General features: G+C 47.8%; 1 protein-coding gene and 1 long non-coding RNA gene across 8 annotated transcripts in view; one reads left to right on the forward strand and one right to left on the reverse strand.

Annotated features, from left to right (window-relative positions):
- Positions 1–15,046: 15,046 nt before the first annotated feature.
- SPMIP9 (sperm microtubule inner protein 9) overlaps positions 15,047–27,363 on the reverse strand; it is a 51,949-nt gene continuing 39,632 nt past the window's right edge. The window contains exons 1-5 of one of the 7 annotated variants that reach the window (XM_058683381.1): positions 20,382–20,483; positions 19,541–19,613; positions 19,289–19,325; positions 18,458–18,550; positions 15,047–15,587 (exon numbers count right to left, since the gene is read on the reverse strand). In XM_058683381.1, the coding sequence (XP_058539364.1) occupies positions 15,159–15,587; positions 18,458–18,550; positions 19,289–19,315 (549 nt within the window). In that variant the 5' untranslated portion in view covers positions 19,316–19,325; positions 19,541–19,613; positions 20,382–20,483 and the 3' untranslated portion in view covers positions 15,047–15,158. The other 6 variants (XM_058683380.1, XM_058683382.1, XM_058683379.1 and 3 more) reach the window with 6 other exon arrangements.
- Positions 20,580–23,342, forward strand: LOC131484780 (uncharacterized). Its single transcript, XR_009248443.1, has 2 exons — positions 20,580–20,717; positions 22,573–23,342. It is a non-coding gene; the product is annotated as an uncharacterized LOC131484780 (long non-coding RNA).

The raw sequence follows: 27,363 nt of genomic DNA on the forward strand, positions 1-27,363 counted from the left end.
CCGGGACCCCGGCGCGCTGCGCGGCGGGAGGACGGGCCCCTGGTGGCTTTCCGTGGCACACGGTTCGGGGCCACCTGCTGCGCACCCGATCCTGCACCTTCATGAAATCGCACCCTAAACCTCACAACCACCTTGGGAGACGTTATCGCCCGCGTCTTATGGAGGAGGAAAGTGAGCGTTACTAAGTCTAAGGATTTACCCCATCCGTGGGTGTAATCAAGCAAATCACAAGTGAGTTGTAAGTATTTTTAAATGCATGCATGAACGCAAAGAACTCGACGTCGCTACTCATCAGGGAAATACAAATGAAAGCCACAACGGGAATCTCGTTTTTCCTGCATTCGATGGCAAAAAGATTTACCTGGGATGCATTTCAATGAATTCTCTAGTCAGTATCTGTCTGTATTGGAAAGCTAATTCCTCTTCCCGCAGCAGGTCTATTTCTGGATCTGTTCTACAGAAATAATCACACAGGTATATTAACCTTAGTGGGAAAAGCAGGTAAAGAGATTATTTCTTTAAATGTGATTTACTCCCTGTTGCCCTACTGCTGTAGGAGCCTGGGGTTCAATGGGGCACTTGCCAATTCTGATAATGGGGCCCTCCAACCTTTTCTCTGTAATCACAGCCCTCAGACATCGGCATTGGGGGAAGCTTCCAAGTGTAAGTACCATTTACCTGCAGCAGAATCTCCAGGGGTGCTTACTAAAATACACTTTCTTTAGGGATGGTTGCCCTAGAACCTACATTTTTTCCCCCTACATTTATTTATTTTGAGAGAGAGAGAGAGAGAGCACGCGGGCCCTGACAGGCAGAGAGAAGGAGAGAATCCCAAGCGGACTGTGGGCTGTCAGCATAGATGTTCGGGCTTTATCCCACCAACTGTGAGATAATGACCAGAGCTGAAATCGAGAGTGGCTTAACTGACTGAGCCACCCAGGCATCCCAAACCTACATATTTAAAAGCTCCCCAGGTGATTCTAAAGCACCTCTTATCTATATTGAGAGCATTTTAAAATACTGGCACCTGGGTGGCTCAGTCAGCTAAGCATCCGACTTTGGCTCAGGTCATGATCTCACTGTTCATGAGTTTGAGCCCTGCATTGGGCTCTGGAGCCTGCTTGGCATTCTCTCTCTCCTCTCTCTCTGCCCCTCCCCTACTCATGCTTTTTCTCTCTCTCTGCTCCTAATAAATAAACTTAAAACATTTTTTTCTTTTAGGGGCACCTGGGTGGCTCAGTCGGTTAAACATCCGACTTCACTCAGGTCATGCTCTCACAGCTCGAGAGTTTGAGCTGCAGGTCGGGCTCTCGGGCTCTGTGCTGACAGCTCAGAGCCTGGAGCCTTTCTTTCTCTGCCCCTCCCCTGCTGTGCTCTGTCTCTCTCTGTCTCTCTGTCAACAATAAATAAACATAAAGCATAAATAATTTTTTTTTTTTTTTTTTTTTTTTTTTTAAATTCTGGGCCCTTTAGAAAATGCCAAAGGGTGCCGGGGTGGCTCAGTAGGTTAAGTTCTGACTCTTGATTTCCGCTCAGGTATGACCTCACATACCTCTCACAGTTTGTGGGTTTGAGCCCGGAGTTGGGCTCTGTGCTGGCAGTGTGGAGCCTGCTTGGGATTCTCTCTCTCTCCTCTCTCTGCCTCTCCCCTGCCCATGCTTTCTCTTTTTCAAAATAAATAAATAAAGCTTAAAAATTTAAAAGGAAAGAAAGAAAGAAAATGCCAATAGCCAGGCTACATTCCAGCCCTATAACTCATAACCTCTGGGTGTGGGGCCCAGGTACTGGGAGTTTTTAAAGCTCCCGGATGTTGGGGCGCCTGGGTGGCGCAGTCGGTTAAGCGTCCGACTTCAGCCAGGTCACGATCTCGCGGTCCGTGAGTTCGAGCCCCGCGTCGGGCTCTGGGCTGATGGCTCGGAGCCTGGAGCCTGTTTCCGATTCTGTGTCTCCTTCTCTCTCTGCCCCTCCCCTGTTCATGCTCTGTCTCTCTCTGTCCCAAAAATAAAAAAAAATAAAAAATAAAGCTCCCGGATGTTTTCCAGGGGCAGTCAAGGCAGAGAAGCACAGGCCTTGCCACTCATAGTGTGGCTGCTGGACTGGGAACATGGGCAGACATGCAGAGTGTCAGGTTCTCCCCCAGACCTGCCGGGTCAGAATCCACATCTCAACAGGAGCCCCAAGTGATCCACACGCACATTAATATTTGCAATAGAGCATGTGTGAGGTTTCAGATATATTTCAACCTTCCTCCTGTAGCCTAGCCAAGCCGGACTGCGGAGAGAGCAGGCTGGAGCTCCAGGCTGCACCAACGAGATAAAAAAGCAGTCGGGCCAGGGCCCCCCGGGTGGCTCCGTTGGTTGGGCAACCGACTTCAGCTCAGGTCATGATCTCACAGTTCTCGAGTTCTAGCCCCACATCGGGCTCTTTGCTGTCAGCACAGAGCCCGCTTCTGATACTCTGTCCCTTCTCTCTCTCTGCCTCTCCCCCACTTGCGCATACTCTCTCTCTCAAAAATAAACAAACACTAAAAAAAAAAAAAAAAAAAAAAAAAAATGTCATCACACCAGGAAAGAAGTACGGCTTTAAGGTGGTCAGATATTCAGTCGGTCTGTCCTTCTCAATCGGCACAGCCAGTCTCATCGACCTTCTTCCTGTCCCATGAGTGCCCCCAGCTGTCTTCTCCATCAAATGGCCTTGCAGTTGCCTCGAGTCTCTCACTCCCAGGGTTTCTCCAGACTTTCAGGTTGCAGGGAGTGCTGCTCTGACCCGACCAGAGGTGCGCTTCTGCACTGTCGGTCCGAATCCTTGTGTTTTTTCTTTTTCTCCTGTTTCTAATCTTAAGAGCTAGACTGTCGGGGTTCACATCATAGCTCAACCACTCACTCTCGCTTGTGACTTTACTGTGCCTCTGTTTCCTCATCTATAAAATGGGGATAGTAATAGGGCCTGTCCTCATAGGGCTATTAAGGGCATTAGTTAGTGCAAGTTATTATATTGCTTTATCACCGGTCTCTTCTTACTGACAGGGAAGCTCGCTGGGATCTTCTTGCCTGACTCTTCACTGTGGGGAAAACAGCCGCCAGAATGATGTTTGACGCTTGTAAGGCCATCAGTTTTTCCAGAGAATTGTACACTGCGGTGAGCACGGTGCCCACTGCATTCTTCTGCCCGTGTTTCGGAATGGCCTGAGGAGCTGTTATCCCCACATATCCCCACGAGATGTGATCTGCCCATCAGCTCTGTGTCGTTGCAGCCCCCACGTGATTCTGATGCAGCCCGACCATGGGCGGGGTGTGAGAACCTCTGGGTTAGATCACCTGAAATTCCCCCCAACTCCGCATGATATGACTCCACGGCAGAAATTTTATTTAAAAAGGTTTTTTTTTTATTTAAAAAAAAACTTCTTTTAACATTTATTTATTTTTTGAGAGACAGAGAGACAGAGCACGAGTGGGGGAGGAGAGAGAGGGAGACACAGAATCCGAAGCAGGCTCCAGGCTGTGAGCTGTCAGTACAAAGCCTGACCCGGGGCTTGAACCCACGAACTGTGAGATCATGACCTGAGCCCAAGTTGAATGCTTAACCGACTGAGCCACCCAGGCACCCCTAAAAAAAATTTTTTTAATGTTGATTTATGTAAGAGAGAGAGAGGGGGAGACACAGAATCCAAAGCAGGCTCTGCACTGTCAGTGCAAAGCCCGATGTGGGACTCACATCCACAAACTGCTAGATCACCAGTTGCTCAAGTCTGATGTTCAACTGACTAGGCCCCCAGGCACCCCAGAAGTTTTATTTTAAAGTGAATTATTGGGGTGCCTGAGTGGCTTAGTCGGTTGAGTGTCCGACTCTTGATTTCAGCTCAGGTCATGATCCCAGGGTCGTGGGATCGAGCCCCACATGGGCCTCTGCAACTGAGTATGAAGGCTGCTTAAGATTCTTTTCTCTCTCTCTCTTCTGTCTGCGCCTCTCCCCTGCTCTCTCTCTCTCTCTCTCTCAAATATAATAATAATAATAATAAAGTGAATTCTTAACACAGTACGTGTTCATGGGTAAAACTTCAAACAATGCAAAAGGATGTGGAGTAAAATATGTCTCTACCTTGAACCCTAGACCACCCTTCCAGGGTCACCCTTGATTTCAGTGTCTTGTGTGTGCTCCCGGAAATCTCTGAGACCTGCACAGGCATGAATGTAGGTATCCTCTTTTCATCACAAATGAGAGACAATATACATTTGCTTTCCTTGTTTCCTAGTCCAGAATGATCATCCAGAATGTTTCCTAGTCCATCTGCTACACACAGCTGCTTGTGTTCCCTTTATGGCTATACCATGAGGCCAGTTCAGAGACATCTAGATTTCTTCCAGGGTTTTATTATAAATATCATACATAATAATGCTGTGTGTATACCTGTACATTGTCATTGAATATCTGTGTGACTTTATGCATTGGGACATTCCTACGAGTAGAATTACTGAGCTGAAGTGTAAGTACTTTTTTTTTTTTTTTTTTTTTTTTTTTTTTGAGAGAGAGAGAGAAATAAAGAGTTCGTGCTCACGAGCTGGGGAGGGGAGAGAGAGAATCTTAAGCAGGCTCCATGCCTGGCTCGCGGCCCAATGCAGGGCTCCCTCTCACAACTACGAGATCATGACCGGAGCCGAAATCCACCCAGGCGCCCCTGTAAGTGCATTTTTACCAACCAGAAAGGCTGTACTAATTTAAAGTCCTAAAACAAGGGATGACAGTTGGCTTCTCTGCTCTTCCAATAACACAGTATTGACTTGTTAATTTCTCCTAGTCTAAGAGGTATAAAATGACATCTCTGGCGTTTATTTGATTATGAAGTTCCGCGTCTCTCCATATGTTTAAAAGCCACACGTATTTCTGTTTCTGTGAACTTTCCGCATCCTTGCCCATTGTTCGGCTCCCCTCCCCCCACCGCCTTTTACTGCGAAGCTTCTCAACAGTTCTCTATACTCAGTGCTTCCCTTTCTTCTGTCTCATTCTCTCTTGCCTACCCTCTTCCTCCACCCTCACCCTAACCCGGGCTCCTTGCCAGGTCATCAACAGCCTTGCTGCATCCAGCGGTAATTCTCAGAGCTCTTGCTTCCTGGCCCAGAAGCAGCCTCTGACCCCGCTGATCCCATGAGGGCTCCCTCCTCCCTGACACCTCTCTTCTCCTGGTTTCCAGAACACCACACGCCCCTGGTTTTTCTCCCACCTCACGGCTCCGCCTCATCTCCCTGACTTCTCAACCCTGACCTGCCCCAGACCTCAGTCCTTGGACCACTTCCACACTGTGCCAATGGCATCGGGTGTCCCGGTTTTCAGTACCCTCCACAGGCTGTTAACTGCCAAGTTTCTATCCCCAGCTGGCCCTGACCTCTCCCCTGTGTGGCCAACCGAAATCTGCACTTGGATGTCCTAGAGGCATTTCTAATTTAATGTCGCCAGTTCCAAACCGATCTTCCCCCCCAAACCCACTTCAGATGTCATCCTCTCCCAGTTCAAAAAAAAAGCAGCTCACCTTTCCAGTTTGCACAAGCCCAAAACATGGCGTCATCTTGACACGTCTCTTTCTCTCACGTGCCTCCCCAGCCGATCTGTTAAGAAATTCCATTGGCTGCCGCTTCAAATACATCCCGAAGCCGACCAGTTACCATCTCCACAGCTGAAGCTCTGGCCCCATTGGCCAGCGCCGCCTGCCTGGATTATCCTAATCCACTTCTCTGCCTCTGCTTTTGTCCCTCTCAGTCTTTTGGTAACCCAGTGGCCAAAGTCTCTCTTTAAAGCTAGAAATCGGCTTATGTCATCTCTTTGCTCATTACTTGCCAGGGGGCTCCCATGTTGTGTGAAAGAAGACCAGGAATCTTTGCAACCACTCACCCATGTGTAGACAATAATGTGGGACCCTGTGACTTCCCTGACCTCATTCTGCTGCCCTCTGGCCTCCCAGGCCTGACCCTTCAGGGTCTTTCCTGGTCACTTGGCCCCACTCGTCACCGTGAGAAGATCTCTCTTCCCTTCGGGGCTTTGCTCAAATATCACCTTCACAGCGAGACCTGCTCTGATGAATCACTTAACCTACGCCCCTCGGCACAACTGTCTCCTCCTTCACACCTGCTGCACTCTTCTCCATATCACTCATTGCTTTCCAACGTATTATATACTTTCCCCATTTACTTTGTCATTTTCCCCAACGGGTATTGAATCTCCTTGTCTTACTATTGTTTTTATATATTTATTTGTTTGTTTGTTTTTGTGTGTGTGTGATATTCCCAGCACTTAGAATTGTGTCAGGTGCTTATGTGTTAAACAGATATTTGCTAACAGAGCAAATGATGGAATTAAAAAGTAGTTTTTCTCCTGCATTGTTGGTCTTTTTCTTCTTGGCGTATAAGGGACTCAGATGCTTTCATCCTTTGTATTGTCCATGTTGTCCCAGTTTGTTCTTTGCCTTTTGATTTTGTTTATGGTAATTTTTCCACACAGAAATTTTGATTATCGTGTAGGCAATGTGTTGATTTTTTAATTTTTATTATTTAAAAACAATTTTTTTAATGTTTACTATTTCTGAGAGAGAGAGAGTGCAAGCAGGGGAGGGGCAGAGAGAGAGGGAGACACAGAATCCGGAACAGGCTCCAGGCTCCGTGCTGTCAGCACAGAGCCCGATGCGGGGCTTGAACCCAGGAACTGTGAGATCATGACCTGAGCCGAAGTCAGTTGCTTAACCGACGGAGCCACCCAGGCGCCCCAGATTTTTTTAATTTATGGTTTCCAGGCTTTATGTCATACTCAGAGAAGCTCCCTTTCATATGTGTGTGTATACATCTATTGTGATAAAATATACACATAACATAAAATTGACTTGCCCATTTTGAAGTGTGCAGTTCACTAGCGTGAAGTACATTCACATTGCTGTGGCTCCCCATCCCCTCTTCTCCCCGCCGTGGGCAACCACCACTCTACTCTCCATTTCTATAGGTTTGACTACTTTAGGCACTTCACGTAAGTGGAGGACATACCTATATGTATTTTAATGTTTGGAAATTAATGAACACATTCTGGCATAGTGCTTGGCCCAAACACTCTTGTTTTTGTTTTTTAAGTTGATTTGGTTATTTAGAGAGAGTGAGTGTGTGAGCTAGTGGGGGAGGGGCAGAGAGAGAGAGATGGGAGAGAGAGAATCCCAAGCAGGCTCCGCACTGTCATCACAGATCCCGATGCGGGGCTTAAACTCACGAAGCATGAGATCATGACCCGAGCCGAAGTCGGGTGCTTAACCGGCCGAGCGGCCCAGGCACCCATGGCCCAAACATTCTTGAGATGTTTCAGTACGTGCCTCCTCTGATCTACCTCCTGCTCCCCCAACCCCTCCCACACCCACTCCCAGTGGTGTTTATCTCCAGCAGGGATTTACTGGCGTCTGCCCCGAGATTTCCAGAACTCTGCATCCTTTGCTACAGCTCAAACTGTGTTCCACGGAGTACCAGCGACCCAGCTTCCAGGCAAACTGGATACAAATACTGATTTCTGGAGTTTGCTCCAGACCTACTGACCATCCAGACCCGGTGAGCTGAGGAATCAGCATTTCACCAAGGTGCTCCGATGCGAGGCACTCTTTCAGAGCTACTGCTCCACAGTGAACGGCTGCTTGATCCAGAAAAGGCACACTGCCGTACAAGCCCGGGGTGTGCATCCCCACTCAGCCTTCGCTACTTGTCCCCTCTGTGAAATGGGAGCAAGAGCTCCTGTGTCACAGAGATGAAATGAGATTGAAGGGAGATACCACCTGCGGCTGTGTTTTGTAAACTCTGAAGAATATACACATGTAAGGGCCCTTCGCATTATCTTGGAGCCTCCCAATCCTGTTTCTGCAGCGTCATAATCAGGGCCCCTCCCCAGGCCCAGGAATGACAAAAACATCCCTTCAAGTTGACTTCCAGCTGGGGGGTGGGGCGCAGCGCAGGGCAGGGGCGAATCTACAAGCCAGTGCAGCAAAACAGGTGTCAGCTTGTCGTCTTTTAGGTCAATAATTGGAAAGGAGCCCTTTGTTGAATTTAAAAAACTTTTTAAGGCCCTCTCCTGCACATTCTTATCTGCATCTTGCGGAACGAACATAATTACCCTCTTTTTACAGATGCTAAAACTGAAGGTTTTCATGGAAGTCAGATTTCATGGAAGGAAGATATTCCTATCCTGTGACATTTGGCCAGATCACCTGAGCCCCCCGGTTTCCTCCGCTGTAAAATGCGGTTGACGGCTGTTGGTGGGATTTTAGAGAAGGTCTGCGCTGTGCCTGACATGGGCTGGCCCACCCGGTGGCACTATGGGTCCACCCACAGCACCTGCTCCAGATTCCCTGCTTTCTCCCTTATGTTCAGGTACTCTGGGGGGCTCTAAAAATGCAAAACGGATGAAGACATTTGGGGTGGCTGCTGGCAGGGAGCCATGTTCTGCCCCATAATAAACTGGACGAGGAGCTAAGAGTCTTCTTCTGAGAATATTAAAATGTCTATTGACCAAAGCAGGCTTCTCCTGAATCTGTTGATTAAACACAGTTATTGCACTAGGCCAGAATTGGGACTAGGAACGTGCAAGGGGGTGGCCCAAACCCAGTTTGGAGTTCCCACCGTCCTGCTGTCTCCCCAAAGAAGACTCCACTTGGTAAAGAGTAGAGTTCACTGGGCAAAGCCGTGGGCCGTCCTCAGGAATGTCACTCAGGTAACTTCACCTGACATGACCAGGTACCGAGAGCTTCCCTGGTTGAAGGTGGACACACAGCCCCGCCTGGAGCCTGAAACTGCCAGAGGCCAGAGCCAAGAGAGCTGCTACAGAAAATGCCTGGAGGTCAGGCCCGGGGCCACCTCGTTGCTGTGCTTCCCCTCAGAAAGCTCTTCCTCCCTCTCGCCCCCTTCGTTCCTTCACTATTTACTGAGCACTTGCTATAGGCCGGCTTCGGGGAGCAACAAAGATAAATAAAACCATCCTAATTCTAAAGACAATAAAAACGAAAATTAAAAAGATCTAACAGTTACTGAGCGGTCTCGGCCAGGCCCTAGGGGTTCAGTCAGGTAATCCGCACAGCACCCCTCGGAGAGATGCAGGGATGGCAGGCCTTGGGAACACTCAGGAATTGCAGTGTTATGGGTGGGGGATTGGCCAGACAGGCTTTTCAGAGGAGGCAATAATTCGGGGGGGGGGGGGGGGAGGGGAAGACAGAAAGAAACAGCAAGTGCGCAGGCACCGACGTCGGCCTGTTGCCTGTGAACTTGGGGAAGGCAGGGAGCCTGGTAGGAAGGGTGGCGCAGGTGAGGGGCCCTAGAGGCCAGGTCCTGCCCATGAGAAAGAATGGGGGAGCATGATATGGGGAGGGCCTGCAGGGGGCGCTCCGGCTGCGGTCTGAGGCAAGACCAAGTCAGAGAGATTTCCAGGGTGGGGCTGTCGTGCCTGCAGTGGCTCTTGCCCAGACACAGCTCAAGGTCACCTTGGGGCCTGCGTGTGGGACTGTGTGGCCAGTGCCTCAGGCGCCGTGTGTTGGGGTCTCTATTCATCATCGTCGCTGGAGCCAGCGACTCCCTGTGCTGTCCTGCTCTGGGGGGCCCAGGTCCCAGCCAGCCTTCCTGCTCTGGCTCCCGTGGACCTGTCCGGGCATGACTCTGTGATCCATTTCAGATCTTCAGTGTGGCCAGTCCCAGCCCTTGGAAGTCCATGACGAGGGCTGTGACCTCTTGAACACCTCGGATTCAGAATCCAGAGGGAGCCCTGCATCTGCCCATCTTCTTGGTGGGGCAATTGTTCACACCAAATGGCAGGTTTGGAAACTTGGACATTAGGGAGCAAGACAGCTATCATATTAAAGGGCTTTTTATCATTTATTTAGAACAAAATGGCATGCAACATTCTAAAACTGACTGAACCACTGGGGTTAGAATCAGATGCTTCTGGGATTCAGATTCTAGCTTTGCCATGAGTGGCTTTGGGCTGATACTTAACTTCCCTGAACCTCTGTTTCTTCATCGGTATGTGAGGACAGAAGAACGTTTGTGATGTATGCACAGAGCCTGGCTTACAACAGGTGATGGGTAAAGGGTGGCTATTGTTACATTTTTACAACCAAATCACTTTGTGGAAGTAACTATGTGTTAAAACTGTCAGCGGATCCCTATGGCCCAACACTGGAAAAAACGTTCACAAGCATTGAAAAGTGGTGAGATTGCACTCATAAACCTTCTTTTACAGACATCCTAGAAGCCATTTTGGATAAAACAGATTCACCAAAGAGTGTAATAGGTCAAGGAGAAGGGACACGCTAGTAAGAAAGCATTTTGCAACCCATGAAGAGATAAGGGTCATTTGTGAAATTATTCAACCTCACCGGGGATCAGATTATACTATCCAACTAACACTTTCTCTTTCACGCTCTCCTCCTTCCCTCCCTTCCTTTCTTCCTTCCTCCCTCCCCCTCCTTTCCCTCCCTCCCTTCCCCCTTCCACCCCCCTTTCCTTCCAGCCTTCCTTCCTCTCTTTTTTTTTTTTACTCAGAATAGCGAGGATGACAAGGATATTATGAACGAATACACTTAAAGATGGCTAGCCATAGCCTAAAGGTACGTCTGTCTTCCTTTTTTCCTCCTTTCCTTTCTTCCTTTTCCTCCCTCCCTTCCTCCTTTCCTTCCTGTTTAATTTTGTTATTTATTTTTGAGAGAGAGAAAGGGAGAGAGTGTGGGGAGGGACAGAAGGAGACAGAGAATCTGAAGCAGGCTCCATGCTGTCAACGCAAAACCTGACATGGGGCTAAAACCCACAACGTGAGCTCATGACCTGAGCTGAAGCGGGGTGCTCAACCAACTGAGCCATCCAGGTGCCTCATCCTGTTTTACTGTTTATGACGGAAAATTTAAACATGCACTAAAGTGGAAAAGAAGGCAGGATGATGGACTTCCATGCCCCCATCTCCAGCTACAGTTATTTTGTCACTGATCTTGTTTTATTTATTCCCTTGTTCCAGTAACACTGCTTTGCTACAGCATTTTAAAGTAAATTTCAGAGGCACCTGGGTGGCTCAGTCAGTTAAATATCTGACTTCAGCTCAGGTCATGATCCCCTGGTTCATGAATTTGAGCCCCACATCTGTGAGTTCGAGCCCCACATCAGGCTCTGTGCTGACAGCTTAGAGCCTAGAGCCTGATTTGCATTCTGTGACTTCCTCTCTTTCTGCCCCTTCCCCACTCAAGCTCTGTGTCTCTGCTTCTGTCTCTCTGTCTCTCTAAATAAGCATCAAAAAAAAAAAAAAAATCAATAAAGTAAATTTCAGACATCATCTCTCCTGTATTTTAAAATTAAATCTCACTGGGGCACCTGGGTGGCTCAGTCGGTTAAGTGACCGACTTCGGCTCAGGTCATGATCTCACGGTTCGTGGGTTCGTGCCCCACGTCAGGCTCTGTGATGACAGCTCGGAGCCTGGAGCCTGCTTCGGATTCTGTGTCTCCCTCTCTCTCTGCCCCTCCCCTGCTTGCGCTCTGTTCTCACTCTGTCTCTCAAAAATAAATAAATGTAAAAAAAAAAAAAAAAAAAAAGAAGTCTAACATAACCAAAAGGCAATCATCACACCTAAAAAAAGATTCCTTGATATTAAAGATATGCCTGTTTAGAACGTGGTTTGTAATACTCATTGAGAATATATACATACACTTTGACACAGTAACTTTGCTTCTTTATCTAATTACGGAAAAAAGTTTATTCTGTAGCCTAATTTGCAAGAGAAAAAGACATAATTGGAAACAACTTGAACCTCTAACTGGTAATTACGGTATGAACATGCAAGCGTATTTGTAAATACGCTTTTTTTTTTAAGATTGTATTTTTAAGTAATCTCTACATCCAACATGGGGCTTGAACTCATGAAGGATATTTATAAAGTTTTAAGGCTGAATGGCGATGCTTATTGCTAATGCAACGAAGACCAAGCAGCGTTTAAAATTACATATTCAGGGGCACCCGGATGGCTCCGTTGGTTAAGCATCCGACTCTTGATCTGGACTCAGGTCATGATCTCATAGTCATGAAATTGAGCCCCGAGTTAGGGCTCCCCGCTGACAGCACAGAGCCTGCTTGGGATTCTCTCTCTCTCCCTCTCTCTCTGCCTGCCTCCCTCCACCTGTTGCATAGTCTCTCCCTCTCTCTTCTCTCTCTCAACAATAAACTTAAAAAAATAAAATAAATAAATAAATAAATAAATAAAATAAAATAAAACATATATCCAGTATGAGATTTGTAAAAATACCTATAAAAGGTCTCCCCAGGCACTGACTATATCTCAGATGCTGTGCAAACAGTGTTTCCTCAAAAGGTGGGAGCATTATTAATGCCTCTTACAGATGAGGAAACTGCTGTTCAGAGACATGAAATAACTTTCTAGAATACCCCTCAGGTGCTAGGTAGTAAACTCAGGCATGGGTGGAGCCCTAGATTTGTCTGGCTCTACAGCCCAAGGATCTGACCGAGCATCTGCTACGCTGGGAATCAAAATGTTACCAGTTGTTACTGGCTGAGCAGTGGGATTAGAGGTGATTTCTTTTTCTTCTTCATGCTTTTCTTCACTTTGTAGCATTCTCCACTGAAGGTATTAATTTTATGTTAGAAAAAAATATGTTCCGATTACATATTTTAAATTGTGTATTTAAAAGTTCAGGGAGAACATATTAGGAACATGTGCTATACAAAGAACTAACATGGCCAATGTGCAAAAAAAAAAAAAAATCCTATAAACTGATAAGAAAAAACATAATTCGGGGCGCCTGGGTGGCTGTCGGTTGAGTGGCTGACTTCGGCTCAGGTCATGATCTCGTGGTCCGTGAGTTCGAGCCCCGCTTCAGGCTCTGTGCTGAGCCTGGAGCCTGTTTCAGATTCTGTGTCTCCCTCTCTCTGACCCTCCCCCGTTCATGCTCTGTCTCTCTCTGTCTCAAAAATAAATGAACATTAAAAAAAAAAAAAAGATAATTCAGGGTAAAAGATGTGACTCAGAAACCCAATGGCAAATGATATAATAAAGACCATGGGAGTACCTGGGAGGCTCAGCTGGCAGTGTAACCAATTTGTTTCCAGCTTAGGTCATCATCTCATGGTTCTGGGGATCAAGCCCCAAGTCAGGCTCCTTGCTGACACAGTGCAGCCTGCTTGGGATTCTCTCTCTCTCACACTCTCTCTGCCCCTCCCCCACTTGTGTTCTGTCTCCTTCTCTCTCTCTTTCTTCCTCTCTGTCTCTCTCAAAATAAATAAGCTTAAAAAAAGAAGAGATCCTGTATCTCACCAGTACCCAAGTAATGACAAATTAAAACCACAATGAAATACCATTTTCTATTTATCAAATTAGCAAAAATCAGAAGGATTGATAATGTCCATCATAAGGAGATGGGGATAAGAGGCACTAGTAGCCACTGCTGGGAGGATGGGGGCACTTCTAATGGTATCTATTAACAGCAAACACCCGCCCCATCAGACCCAGAACAAACCCAGCCCTTGTAAGACTCTTACAGAAATAAAAGCAGCAAGGGTATATGTTCACGAATTGTTACTGCTGTATTATTTGTAGGAAAGAAAATGGAAAAGCCTCACTGCCCACAAATAAGAGAATCCTTCAATACGTCACAATCCATCAATTCAATGGAATATCAGGCAGCTGTTAAAAAAATATATAATTAGGGGCGCCTGGGTGGCGCAGTCAGTTAAGCGTCCGACTTCAGCCAGGTCACGATCTCACGGTCCGTGAGTTCGAGCCCCGCGTCAGGCTCTGGGCTGATGGCTCGGAGCCTGGAGCCTGTTTCCGATTCTGTGTCTCCCTCTCTCTCTGCCCCTCCCCCGTTCATGCTCTGTCTCTCTCTGCCCCAAAAATAAATAAAAAACGTTGAAAAAAAATTAATATATATATATATATATATATATATATATATATATATAATTAGATCTGTCATGGTTTGTGAGATCGAGCCCCACATCAGGCTCTGTGCTGACAGCTTGGCTCCTACTTGGGATTCTCTCTCTCTTCCTCTCTCTGTCCTTCCCTCATTCCTACTCCCTCTCTCTCTCAAAATAAATAAATAAACTTTAAAATAATAACAATAATTGCATCTGGGGTGGCTGACGGGCTCACTAGGTAGAGCATGCAACTCTTGGTCTCAGGGTCGTGAGTTCAAGCCCTACACTGGGCATGGAGGCTATTAAAATCAAACAAACAAAAACAAAGAAAGAAAAAATAGATCTGTAAGTGATGGCTTGTGAAGAGAAACGGAAGGTGCAGAGTATTGTGTATGAACTCATTACTCAAGCATGGTCCCCTGTCCAGAAGTGCTGGCCTCACCTGGGAGCTTGCTGGAAATGCAGAATCTTGCCCCTGTCCTAGACTGGCTCAGAATCTGCATTTTAACGAGATTCCCTGGGGAAGCACTAGGTGTCTGGTGTGATTCCAATGGGAAAGCCTCCTCAGGTTTTGTGGCAAAAATGGACAGTCGTCCACCCCAATACACCCTCTCCTTCTATTCTGCTGGCTTCCTGTTTTTCACCGGCACACGGCCACCCAGGATGAAGGTATATTTCCCAGCCTTCCTTGCAGTTTGGTGGGACCATGTGGCTAGGCTGTGGCCAAGAGGACAGAACTGGAAGGGAAGAATGTCATTTCTGCATTGTGCCCCTAAGAGGGCATATGTATGTTTACAAAAGCACCGCTGAGCAAGAAGGAACGTGTAAAATGACGCCCTTGAAGTGGTCACTGTGGGTGGCTCCAGCGTGGGACCAGTTTGCAATCGCACTCAACATCCAGAGAACTCTGGGGAACGTGATTTTTCCCATTTCGTAAGTAAATGCCTGCAGCAGCAAGAATCTTTACAGCAGGACGCTCAACTGACACGGATTCCAGCCTCCAAAGACGCCAGTTTTCCTTCTCTCCCTCCGTCCTGCCCTCCTTCCCTCATCCCCTCCTCCTCCTACAGGTGGGCAGAGATGTGGTGCCAGGGCAGGCAGGGCGCAAAGCAGAACAGGCGGGGCTCCTGGATCATCTTCCACGGCTTTATTTTCACTTCTCCTGTCCATTCTCCAAGGGCAGTGGGGGATTGCCTGGTGAGAGGGAGGGTTTCCACAGTGCCCCTGGGGGTGCCCCACACTTCCTACTGGTAAAATGACATCAAGGGCCCCCATCGGTTCAAGACGGGGTACTTGACTTTGTGGTGATGAGGACAGAGGCAGCCAGGCAGTAGGAAGTAGCCTTTGCCCTCCTTGGCAGCAGGCTGGCGCTCGGGCTCCAGGAGGCACGGAAAGTGGGCGCTCTGGTGGACGCGGTTGGGATCACCCTGGGCCAGGTACAGAGCGTGGGAAACTGGGTACACGGAATGGCAGAGACCGGTGAACCTGCCTTCGCCCTCTGCCGTGGTCGCCCGGTCTTGGTCTTGTGGTGGGAAGAAGCCTGGGAGCCCCAGGTCTCTGGCAGTCATGGGAGGAGTTTTGAAGGCGGGGTACCCATCCTCTAGCTTGGGCCTGGAGCTGGGGATCGGCCTGTACAACTCTTTGTCCCGGAGCTGGGCATCCAGCTTCACTTGCTGTGGAAATAAATCACACATGAACCGAGAGCTGAGCTCGGTGAGAGGCGAAGCTTCCTTGGCCTCATCCTCCAGACAGCACACTTCTCTTTATTTAAAAAACATTGGGGGCGCCTGGGCGGTTCAGTCCTTTGAGTGTCCTACTCTTGATTTGAGCTTGGGTTGTGATCCCAGGGTGGTGGGATCCAGCCCCATGCTCAGTGTGATGCCCGCTTAGGATTCTCTCTCCCTCTGCCCCTCTCCCCGACTCATGCTCTCTCTCTCTTAAAAAAAAATTAAATTAGTTTTTGAGTGGTAATGTATATGACTGAGGGCAATACTGAAATAATACAAAGGATTTTTTAAAATTTTTTATTAAAAATTTTTTTGTAATGTTTTATTTATTTTTGAGAGAGAGTGCAAGCAGGGGAGGGGCAGAGGGAGAGAGAAGGGGACAGAGGATCCAAAGCAGGCTCTGTGCTGACAACGACAAGCCCGATGTGGGGCTTGAACTCATGAACCTCCAGATCAGAACCCAAGCAGAAGTCAGATGCTCAACCGACTGAGTCACTCAGGTGCCCTTCTTCTTCTTCTTCTTCTTCTTCTTCTTTTTAATGTTTATTTTATTTATTTTTGAGAGAGAGAGAGTGAACAGGGGAGGAGCAGAGAGAGAGGGAGACAGAATCCCAGGCAGGCTCCCCTCTGTCAGCACAGAGACTAACTCAGGGCTTGAACTCACAAACTGAGAGATCATGACTTGAGCCGAAATCAAGAGTCAGACACCTAACCGACTGAGCCACTCAGGTGCCCCATGTATCTTTTTAGATATAGTTTATGTACATATAAACATATAATGAAGTTCCACACACCCTTGGTTTGTACACAAATGCACATTATAATCCCACTCTGCACTTTGCTTCCACCAAATACTATATCCCAGAAATTGTCCCATTTTGTTTGTCTAGATCTTCTTATTTTTAGGGGCGAAACCTCTAAATAGGAAAGGATTTCTTAAGACTTCAAAAGAGCAGATGATACAGGGAAAGATGCCTACATCTGGCTATATTTTGCCAGTAAGAATTGGGTACGAATTGCGATTCACTGAGAGGAAGTGAAAAGATGAACCACAGCCTGTGAACTTTTGCTATTTTATATAACTAACAAATGAAACATGTCTACAGTATGTAAAGAACTCCTACAAATTAATAAGAAAAAGACAAACAGGGGCGCCTGGGTGGCGCAGTCGGTTAAGCATCCGACTTCAGCCAGGTCACGATCTCGCGGTCCGTGAGTTCGAGCCCCGCGTCGGGCTCTGGGCTGATGGCTCGGAGCCTGGAGCCTGCTTCCGATTCTGTGTCTCCCTCTCTCTCTGCCCCTCCCCTGTTCATGCTCTGTCTCTCTCTGTCCCAAAAATAAATAAAAAACGTTGAAAAAAAAAATTTAAAAAAAAAAAAAAAAAAAAAAAAAAAAAAAAAAAAAAAGAAAAAGACAAACATCCCACTCAAAAAAACAAAATGGGCAAAAGGCAGGACAGACATCTCACAGAATAATAAATATCCGGAAACATGGGATCACAAGAAAATATTATTTCAAACCAAACAAATCAGCAAAAATCTGAAAGTCTATCAATACCAAGTTTATGGCAAGGTTGGAGAGTTACAGAACTGACTGTCTCTGCTGCATCGATGTAACAACTTTGGCAAATAGCGATGTTACCTGTGACCAGCAATTCCACTCCCGGGGCGGTGGATACATTAGGCTGTGCAATCTGCATTGCAGCACTGGGCAGTGGGGAAGGGTAACAAAAAAGTAAAAACCCAGATGGCCAACGGGACAGGCATGGTGGCACATTCAAGCAGTGTAGTACCACACAGCAGAAATGAATAATATATTATATAAAATACAATGTTCAGCAAAAAATAAAAGTCACAGAAGAGGATGAATAGTATGATCCAATATATAATAAAGCTCAAAAGGCAAACCTAAACAATTTGTTTGAAGGGACACATACATATAGAGTAAAGCTATTTTTTAAAGAAAGACACAAGGGAGGGGAGCCTGGGTGGCTCAGTTGGTGGAGCATCCGACTCTTGATTTGGCTCAGGTCATGATCTCACGGCTCGTGAGTTCGAGCCCCACGTCAGGTTCTGCACTGACAGTGAGGAGCCTGCTTGGGATTCCCTTTCTGCCTCTGCCTCTCTTTCAGAAATAAATAAACTTAAAATAAACACACACACACACACACACACACACACACACACGGGAATGATTAGCCCAAAATTCAGAATAGTGGCTACCTCTGGAGGTGGGAGGAGGTGGGAGCAGGGAGGGGCCCACCAGGGCTCTCTGGTACTTCTAACGTGCTATGTTTTAAGCTGGCTGATAATGGGTACATTGGTGTTTGTTTTGTCAATGTTATTTAAACTGTAAATGTATATTATTTACACTCTTCTGTATGCATGACTTAGAGTTGATGTACATTTTATTTTTTTTAATTTTTTTTTAACGTTTATTTATTTTTGAGACAGAGAGAGACAGAGCATGAACGGGGGAGGGTCAGAGAGAGGGAAGCACAGAATCTGAAACAGGCTCCAGGCTCTGAGCTGTCAGCACAGAGCCCGACGCGGGGCTCGAACTCACGGACCGTGAGATCACGACCTAAGCTGAAGTCGGCCGCTTAACCGACTGAGCCACCCAGGCGCCCCTAGAGTTGATGTACATTTTAAAGCATACATACTCACAAAACATACACATAAAAGACTTCTTTAGATCTCCTGGCATCAGCTATTGTTCGAAGTAAGTGCCCCCAATATCCACGCTCATAATACAAATGCAGGAAAGATGATTTCAGTCGGCCGTTGAAGAAAAGACAAGACCGAGCGACTTCTTACCTCTTGTAGTGTGACCCTGGAGTATTTGTGCTTCCCGTAGGGTTGATAGTCAATCATGTAAGAGCTCTGGTATATATCTAAGTCCACAGGGGCCTACAGGGCAAGGGAGATTACAAAACAAGAGATCCCGTCTTGCCATTCTTCCACCTAAAGGCAGTTGTGGCTTCTCATGGTCTACAGGACCAAGACCAACTTTTGGGCTTGGCATTCAGAGCCCTTCACGATCTGGCTTCCACTGACCTCTACCACCTCATCCCACTTGGCTCCCCCCCCCCCCCCCGCCCTCTGCACACCAGCCTCGCTACAGTCTACTCCTCACGGGTGCACATGCTCTTATCTCCCGCCGGAAACACCAGTGGTACTCCTCATGGACTGGCAAACTCCTACACATTCTCCAAAACCCAGATTAAATTTCGCCCCAAAACATCTATCCCACCCCTTCATTCCTCACCTCCCCCAAATTAAACTTTTTCTCCTCCGCTTTCATACAACATTTTACGTCCCTCATTGCAGCACTTATCGTGGCGAATTGTAATGGATTTAATGAAGCACCCAAGGTTAGGACCTAATCTTGGACATCTCTGCAGCCTCAAAACCCAGCACAGGGACCGACACACCCACGATACCAAATACATGCATGCTGAATACGTAAATGAACCTTCAGAACACTGCAAATCCTTAGCTTTCCCCTACTGGTTAAAAAACAAGAAAAAAACCCCTATCATTTCAGAATGATCATCATAGGGATCCCCAAAGCGCCTGGGCCTGTTTGTTAAAGCTGCCCAACCTTGAAGTGGCCACGAGGGACAGACAGAAAGCCACAACACTCACCTGTCTGGAGTACACCACACCTGCCATGGCAGATGACCTAGACACAGACAAGTTGGTTAGCCCTGCTTCTGTCACATGCCGGGGAAACAGCCATTTTCCCCAAAGCTGTGCCAACCGAGCACAACTGCCCCAATCCTCTCAGCCCCACCCTGCACATGACTCAGTCACCCAGGGGTTGATGGCAGCAGGGATCAATGGGCAAGTGGACAGGGGTCCTGGGACAAAGGGGCATGAGCAGGCCCCAGACCGAACCTGAGCCGATGAGAACATCGGATTCACCTGTCAAGCAGGGCAAGTCGTGTGCTGGTAAATATTTAACAACCACCTTTGGAGGCAAATAAATAAGCGTTTACCGGGGGCGCCTGGGTGGCTCAGTCGGTTAAGCGTCCGACTTCGGCTCACGTCATGATCTCGCGGTCCATGAGTTCGAGCCCCGCGTCGGGCTCTGGGCTGACAGCTCAGAGCCTGTAACCTGTTTCAGATTCTGTGTCTCCCTGTCTCTCTGACCCTCCCCCGTTCATGCTTTGTCTCTCCCTGTCTCAAAAATAAATAAACATTAAAAAATTAAAAAAAAAAAAATAAGCGTTTCCCGATTTCTGCATTTCTGTCGTGCAAATGCTCCCACCATGGCCCATTTCAAGTTACCCACATAACGCTGCACTGAGGAAGCAAGCCACGGGCCTAGGACTTACAGGTGCCCTGATTCAGAAGCACAAATCATGTTTTCCAGCAGGGATCAGGAGCATCCAGGGTGAAGAAGCAAGGTTCTGCATTCCCAGTTGAATGATAGCCGCAGGAAGGTCCAATCCTGCCCCTCGCCCCCCCAGCCCTGAAGTTTTAGCAGGGAGCCTCACAGCTGGGCACTGGGGAGCAATCTGAGCTCACCCTGTCTTGTGTGCATGGACCCCTAGGCTCTTGACTGGTACTCCATTTCATTCCCATGGAACACTGCCCCGAGCCTATTCCATTCAGGGGGCTGTGGCCCAGTGGGGTGGTTGCCAGACCTCAAAAAGTCCCTACGCCCCCTCCTTTTTGTGCATAAAGAGCTCCCCTCCTGGGGCTGGGGGCCAGCGTCAGTGCAAACAGCACCTACCCCTCCTTCTACCAAGCAGATGACGATGTTCCTGCCCTTCCAACTCCAGGTGCCCCTGCCTCGTGAAGAGTCCTGTCTCTGTGCCCCACCACCACACCTGTCTTTGAGATGAACCCTGACCTGTGTGATGCAGGCTGCTTTGATCACAGCCCCTGGTCATTGTGATGGGTGACCAGCTAACCTCCCGGGTGTCTGCCCCTGACTCAGCCTCTCAGAGCAAGTCACTGATGTTCCAGCACACCTGAGCCAGCATGAGCTCTAGCAGCAGCATTGGAAGGTACATGGGAGGCAGGGCCTTTACGGTACTCTACAGTCGGTCGTTTCCAGGAAAGGAAGGTAAACAGAACCCCACATGGATTTTGACATCAGACATTGCGTGACTCAATCCACTGCATACCATAGCCCCTCCAGGCAGGCCTCTGTTGGCTGAAAGTCTGGCTTGTCCACCCTCTGTCAAAATTTCACCCTCTTTCACGCCCTTTAGGATGGCTATAATCCAAAAACGAAACGTAATAAATGTCGACAAAGGTACGGAGAAACTGGAGCCCTTGTGTGCCCCTGGTGGGAATCGGAAGGTGGCACAGCCACTGTGGAAGACAAGATGGCGGTTCCTCCAAAAATCACACCTAAACAGAATTACCATATGATCCTGCAATTCTTCCTTTGAGTGTGTGCCCCAAAGAATTGAAAGCAGGAGCTGGAACACATACTTGCCCGACCATGTTCATGGCAGCAGTATTCACAATAGCCAAAAGATGCAAACAACCCCAATATCCATCAACAGGTGAATAAATAAACGAAACGTGATACATACACATAATGGAATACTATTCTGTTTTGTAAAAAGTTAAAAATTGCTGGGGCGCCTGGGTGGCGCAGTCGGTTAAGCGTCCGACTTCAGCCAGGTCACGATCTCGCGGTCCGTGAGTTCGAGCCCCGCGTCGGGCTCTGGGCCGATGGCTCGGAGCCTGGAGCCTGTTTCCGATTCTGTGTCTCCCTCTCTCTCTGCCCCTCCCCCGTTCATGCTCTGTCTCTCTCTGTCCCAAAAATAAATAAAAAACGTTGAAAAAAAAAAATTAAAAAAAAAAAAAAAAGTTAAAAATTGCTAATTCCAGTGTAGTTAACATGCAGTGTTATACTTGTTGCAGATGTACAACACAGTGAGTCAACAGTTGTATACATCACTCGGTGCTCCTCACAAGTGCCCTCCTTAAACCCCATCAGCTGTTTCACACATCTCCCGTCCACCTCCCCTCTGGTAACCATCAGTTTGTTCTCTATAGTTAGGAGTCTGGTTTTTTTGGTTTGTCTCTTTTTCCCTTTGTTCAAATATTATTCAGGGTTTTTTGTTTGTTTGTTTGTTTTTTAACGTTTATTTATTTTTGAGACAGAGAGAGACAGAGCATGAATGGGGGAGGGTCGGAGAGAGAGGGAGACACAGAATCGGAAGCAGGCTCCAGGCTCCGAGCTGTCAGCACAGAACCCGACACGGGGCTCGAACTCGTGAACCATGAGATCATGACCTGAGCCCAAGTCAGACACTTAACCGACTGAGCCACCCAGGTGCCCCTATTATTCAGTTTTAAAAAGAAGATCGGGGCACGTGCTGCAACATGGATGAACCTTGAGAACATTACGCTAAGTGAAATAAGCGAGACCACAAAGGACAAATGTCGTAGGATTCCACTTACAAGAGGTGCCTAGAGATGTCAAAATCAGACAGAGGGGCACCTGGGTGGCTCAGTCAGTTGAGCGTCCGACTTCAGCTCAGGTCATTATCTCGCAGTCTATGAATTTGAGCCCCAAGTCAGGCTCTGTGCGGATGGCTCAGAGCCTGGAGCCTGCTTCCGATTCTGTGTCTCCCTCTCTCTCTGTTCCTCCCCCACTCGTGCTCTGTCTCTCTCTGTCTCGAAAATAAGTGAACGTTAAAAAAAGATTTTTAAAAATCAGAGAGACAGGCAGTAGAGTGGTGGTTGTCAGGGGTTGGGAGGAACGAGTACAGAGTTTTAAGAAGATAAAAACTGGAAATGGCTAGTGGCAATGATGGCATAGTATTGCAAACATACTTAAACCACCAAATTGTACATTTAAAATGGTAAATTTTAGGTTATACATATTTACCACAATAAAAATTAGTCACTCTTTTTAAGGGCCACCTCTCCCATGAAGCTCTCCTTGTTCTCTTTACTAGACGCTTTTCATTTATCCAACCAATATGTATTGAGCACTATTTTGTGTTGGGCACTGTTCTGAACTGTGCAGATTCAACAGTAAGCAATATTCCGTCCCTTAGGCCACCATGATTGATTCAAGGAGAGGCTCGTGACCCAAGGTGGGCTGATGAGCATCATGCCAGCTCCTGGCAAAGCATCTCTCTCTTTCCGGGATAGCAGGCACTAAGAACTGTTGGAGCCTGGAGCTGTCCGAGGGCATCTTTGCCACCAGTCGAAGGGAGCCTGGCCAAAGAATAAAATGAGCAGGGAAAAGAAGACCCAAGAGATGGAGACAGAAAGTGACTGTATCATGAGGACACCAAGCCCCTGGATACAACCATGCCTGAAGCTTAAACTACATTCAGACTTTGCGGTTTGTATGAGCCGATATATTCCTTTTCCTGCTGAAGCCACTTCTGGTGGAGTTTGCACAACTTACAGCTAAAACAGTTCCAACAAATCCAAGGTTGGAGAGAGAAAGTAGTTATTTCTCCTAGCAAACTGTGGTGTCCTTCAGGTAAAGAACTTGGTGTTAGTCACCTTCCCATCCCTCAGTGCACTGTCACTTAGATGTAAGAATTTAAGAAGTGCTTGTGAATGTAAGGACACTGAAGGAAATGGTAAAGAACTCGGTAAAGAATGCAATCGCGGCAGAGATACACGCGGAAGGGACAGCCGGGCCACCACAAGAGGCTTTTGTGCCGCCAAGGATATATTTCCAGGAAAATAAAACCAAGTGGAGTCCTGACTTCAAATCCTGATACTTGGTTATCTTCACGTCTTTGGGTAAACCAGGTAAGTTCAGCAGAAACCAGTTTGATCATCTGTAAAACAGGTATGTGATTTCTACCTGAAATGAATGTAGAAAGCCAAATGGATAATAAGTCTGTGACGGTACTTGGTGGCTCTTCATGCCAGTGTTTACCCATGTTTTCTGAGTCTCTGCTCTGTACCCGACGTTGTACAGGGCCTGTGATCAGAGTGGTGACGTAAAACAGAAGTGGTCTCTGCCCTCGTGAAGTTACAGCTTAGCGATAGAGAAATATATTACATAAGTGAGTCTTTAAATACAACGGTGACGGGGGCGCCTGGATGGCGCAGTCGGTTAAGCGTCCGACTTCAGCCAGGTCACGATCTCACGGTCCGTGAGTTCGAGCCCCGCGTCAGGCTCTGGGGCTCTGATGGCTCGGAGCCTGGAGCCTGTTTCCGATTCTGTGTCTCCCTCTCTCTCTGCCCCTCCCCCGTTCATGCTCTGTCTCTCTCTGTCCCAAAAAAATAAATAAAAAACGTTGAAAAAAAAAAAAAATACAACGGTGACAATGCCATCGAAGAGAAATTGGGTGCGGGGACCTGATCCAGTCTTAGAGGGGAGACCTGTGCCAAGTAGTGACATTATAACTCAGTCCTAGGGAGGAAGGCGAATGCTCTGGCCTGTGTGACTGCTGTAGGACTCGAGGGAGCCCTGTCTTGTGTGGAAGACAGAGGCTGCTCTACTAGGGCAGAGTGAGGAGAGACAGGTGTGACTGACTCCAGATGAGGGTGGGGTGGGGGTAGTTTGTCCAGTGGGGTACACGGGGATTGGTGGGTTTTATCCTGAAAATAATGGGAAGTACTGGGGAATTAAAGCAGAAGGATGAAACAACATATCAAAAAGATCACTGATGGACAATGGCCTGGGGTGGGGTGGGGGTGGGGGGTGAGGGTGAGATAGGATCCAGGCAAGGAGTTTGCAGGCCACTAGCTGATGGTGGCGGCTGGGACAGGTCAGAGGAGATGACAGTGATAGGGAGAAGAATGGGCAGATTCAAGAGGCATTTTGGAAGTAAACTCTATAGAATTTTTTCAATGTTTATTTATTTACTTTGAGAGAGAGAACGCAAGCGGGGAAGGGGCAGGGAGAGAGGGAGAGGGAGAATCCCAAGCAGGCTTCAAACTCAGTGCAGAGCCCAGTGTGGGGCTCGATCTCATTAACCTTGAGATCACGATCTGATTTTAAGAGTTGGACACGTAACCAACTGAATCGCCCAGTCACCCCACACTCTATAGAATTCATTATCCGGAATCAGCAGGAGCAAGACAGAAGTATCAAAGATGGTTCCCAGAGTTTGGGGATGAGCCGCTGGGGGTTGGTCCCCCTTTGGTAAGGTAGGAAATTCCAGCAGAGGAGCCAGCTTGGGGAGTAAGACAAATACTGCATTGGCGCGGCCTGTGTGGCTTCCAAGTGGGTAAGAGAATCTATAGCCCCCAGAAGAAAGCTCTGGACCTGTGATACACACTCTGGAACTGCTGGTGACACAGGCGGTATTTGAAGCTAACAGAGAGGATTTGCCACGTTTGGGGAGCAGAGCTCCCTCCCACACAGCCCTGCGGTGCGAGCCTGCCCTAAATTCTTCTGCCTCCCTAAAAGGGCAGCAGGAAGGGAAATAAGGCCACGGGAGTGAAAAGGTGAAGGGGTCCATGTACTCAGTCTTTTTTTTTTTTTTTTTTTTTTTTTTAGTTTCTGGCATTTGCCACTTCCACTGCGGTCAGGTTTCTGCAGAATCTCTGGGCTTCAGAGTTCATGCAGCAACGTCAATGCATTAACCTACAGGAGCAGGGCCGAGGCCTCAGATGGGCCACCCCATGGCTAGCCACCGTGGGCAGGTTCACGCCGAGAGCCTCAGTGCCCCCATTTCTTCCTCCATCTAGGCTACAACATAGCTACGACGTGTCGTAAGCTCACAAGGAGGCACTGCTGGATCGCCATGTACCGATGTTCAAGTTACCACGGTGCAATCCCTGTTGTTTTTCTGAAGCAGCACAGGTAAGTTTCTCATGGTTCTTGCTGTCTCCTCCAGCAGCATGAAGGGGGATCTTTTCAACATTGGTAAGGGATGAAAAATAAACCAGAAAACAAATCCTGTTTGTTTTTTTAAAGCCTACATACGGGCGTTGGGTTCAAATTGTATAGAGTAAGACAAACTACGCGGCACGCTAGAAACCAACATGAGTGTGTTTCCAAAAACGTGGTTAGGGTGAAGTAAACGTTTAAAAGCACACACAAATATATTGTGTGGACAGCAATCAATAAGCAGAATCCACAAAGCACAGGGCACACGGACAGCTCTCAACGAGATCCTCCCCTCCTTCCTTCGGTGAGAACATTCACCTCTCTATCTTCATTTCCTTTTTGAGAAAATATATATGGACACGGTTGGACGACAAAACTAAAGGAGAAAAATCGGTACAATGCCTTGGCATCTGAGCTGGTATGCTGTAGGAGCCTAATTATCGTAGCAGTCATTCATTTGAGAGAGAATCAGTTTGGCTCCTTCTGGAGGGAAAGCTGGGCCCCAAGTTTCTGTCTATGCAAATTCAGCATGTTAATATTGTTAAATCACAGGAGGAAATTCTTTTCCCAAACCAGAAGCCTTCGAGTTCCTCCAGGCTTATATTAAAGGGATTACAATCCATTTCCTTCCTAATACGGCTAATGCGCTATGGGAAGCCCTCAGGCCAGGGATTAAAGCATTTATGCCTTTAATTAGGAGCAAACCTTCCCTTAGAGCCTGAAACACAAACAGCAAGTCGACACTACAAAGGCCTCCTCCCAGAGCAATGGGGATACCGATCCCTCTCCAGGAGCCAGGAGCCTCCAAAGGGCTTAGCAAACTCCCGCCTTTCCCAAACAGGGTGCCTCAGCTGGGAGGGCCCTCAGCAGAAACGGACACCCCTTCAGGTGAAGAACAAACAAACAAACAAAAACAGATCCTGTGGAGTTAATCAGAATCAGCCCCTGCCGCACAGCTCACGGGGCAAGAGGCCCCACATCTTCGGGAGGGGGCCGGAGGGGGCCGGACACTAGAGCGCGTCAGTTTCCCTCCTCTAGCTTTCCCCTGGGGACGCACACAACTGGGTGGTCATTAGCTTTCAAGTGGACAACTCTGAAAATTAAGACGGGTTAGTGCTTCAGAGAGGTCTGTCCCCGCACAGATGCCTTCACCGGCCCCCAACACAGGGTTTGTCAACCTTTTCCATTCTAGATTCATAGAAACTAGCCGGGTCACCTAGAGCAGGCTTTTTCCAAGGGCAGCCCAGTGACCGGCTGCTTCAGAGTCCTGGATATATGTTAACACCTAGATTTTTGCTGCCACCTTCCGTGTCGGAATCTTTGGGAGTAGGAGCCAAGCCCAGAATCTACCTTTTCACAAGCCTCACGAGAGTCTTATGATTCTTTTTAATATTTTCTAAGTTTATTTATTCATTTTGAGAGAGAGATAGCATGCATGGGAAGGACAGAGAGACAGAGAGAGGAAGAGAGAGAGAATCCCGGGCAGTTTCCACACTGCACGATGCGGGGTCTGAGCTCACAAAACGTGAGATCATGACCTGAGCCAAAACCAAGAGTAGGACGCCCAGCTGACTGAGCCACCCAGGCGCCCCAGAGATTCTTATGGTTCTTATACTCAACTACAAGGAGACTATGGCCAGGCCACTCCTAGCTTTATGCCTTTATTTATTTATTTTTTTTTTTTGAGGTTTTATTTATTTTTGAGAGAGAGAGAGAGAGAGAGAGAACAAGTCAGGGAGGGGGAGAGAGAGAGGGAGACACAGAATCTGAAGCAGGCTCCAGGCTCTGGGCTATCAGCACAGAGCCCGAGGCGGGGCTCGAACCCACGAACTGTGAGATTAACTGATTGAGTCAGCCAGGCGCCCCACCCTTAGCTTTTTCTAGAGGCGGGAGGCCAGGACCAGGGTCTTTCAGAGACTTGTGCAAGTGCAGAGAGCCA

The sequence above is a fragment of the Neofelis nebulosa genome, chromosome 9 (assembly GCF_028018385.1).
Source record: "Neofelis nebulosa isolate mNeoNeb1 chromosome 9, mNeoNeb1.pri, whole genome shotgun sequence".
Taxonomy (NCBI): Eukaryota; Metazoa; Chordata; class Mammalia; order Carnivora; family Felidae; genus Neofelis; species Neofelis nebulosa.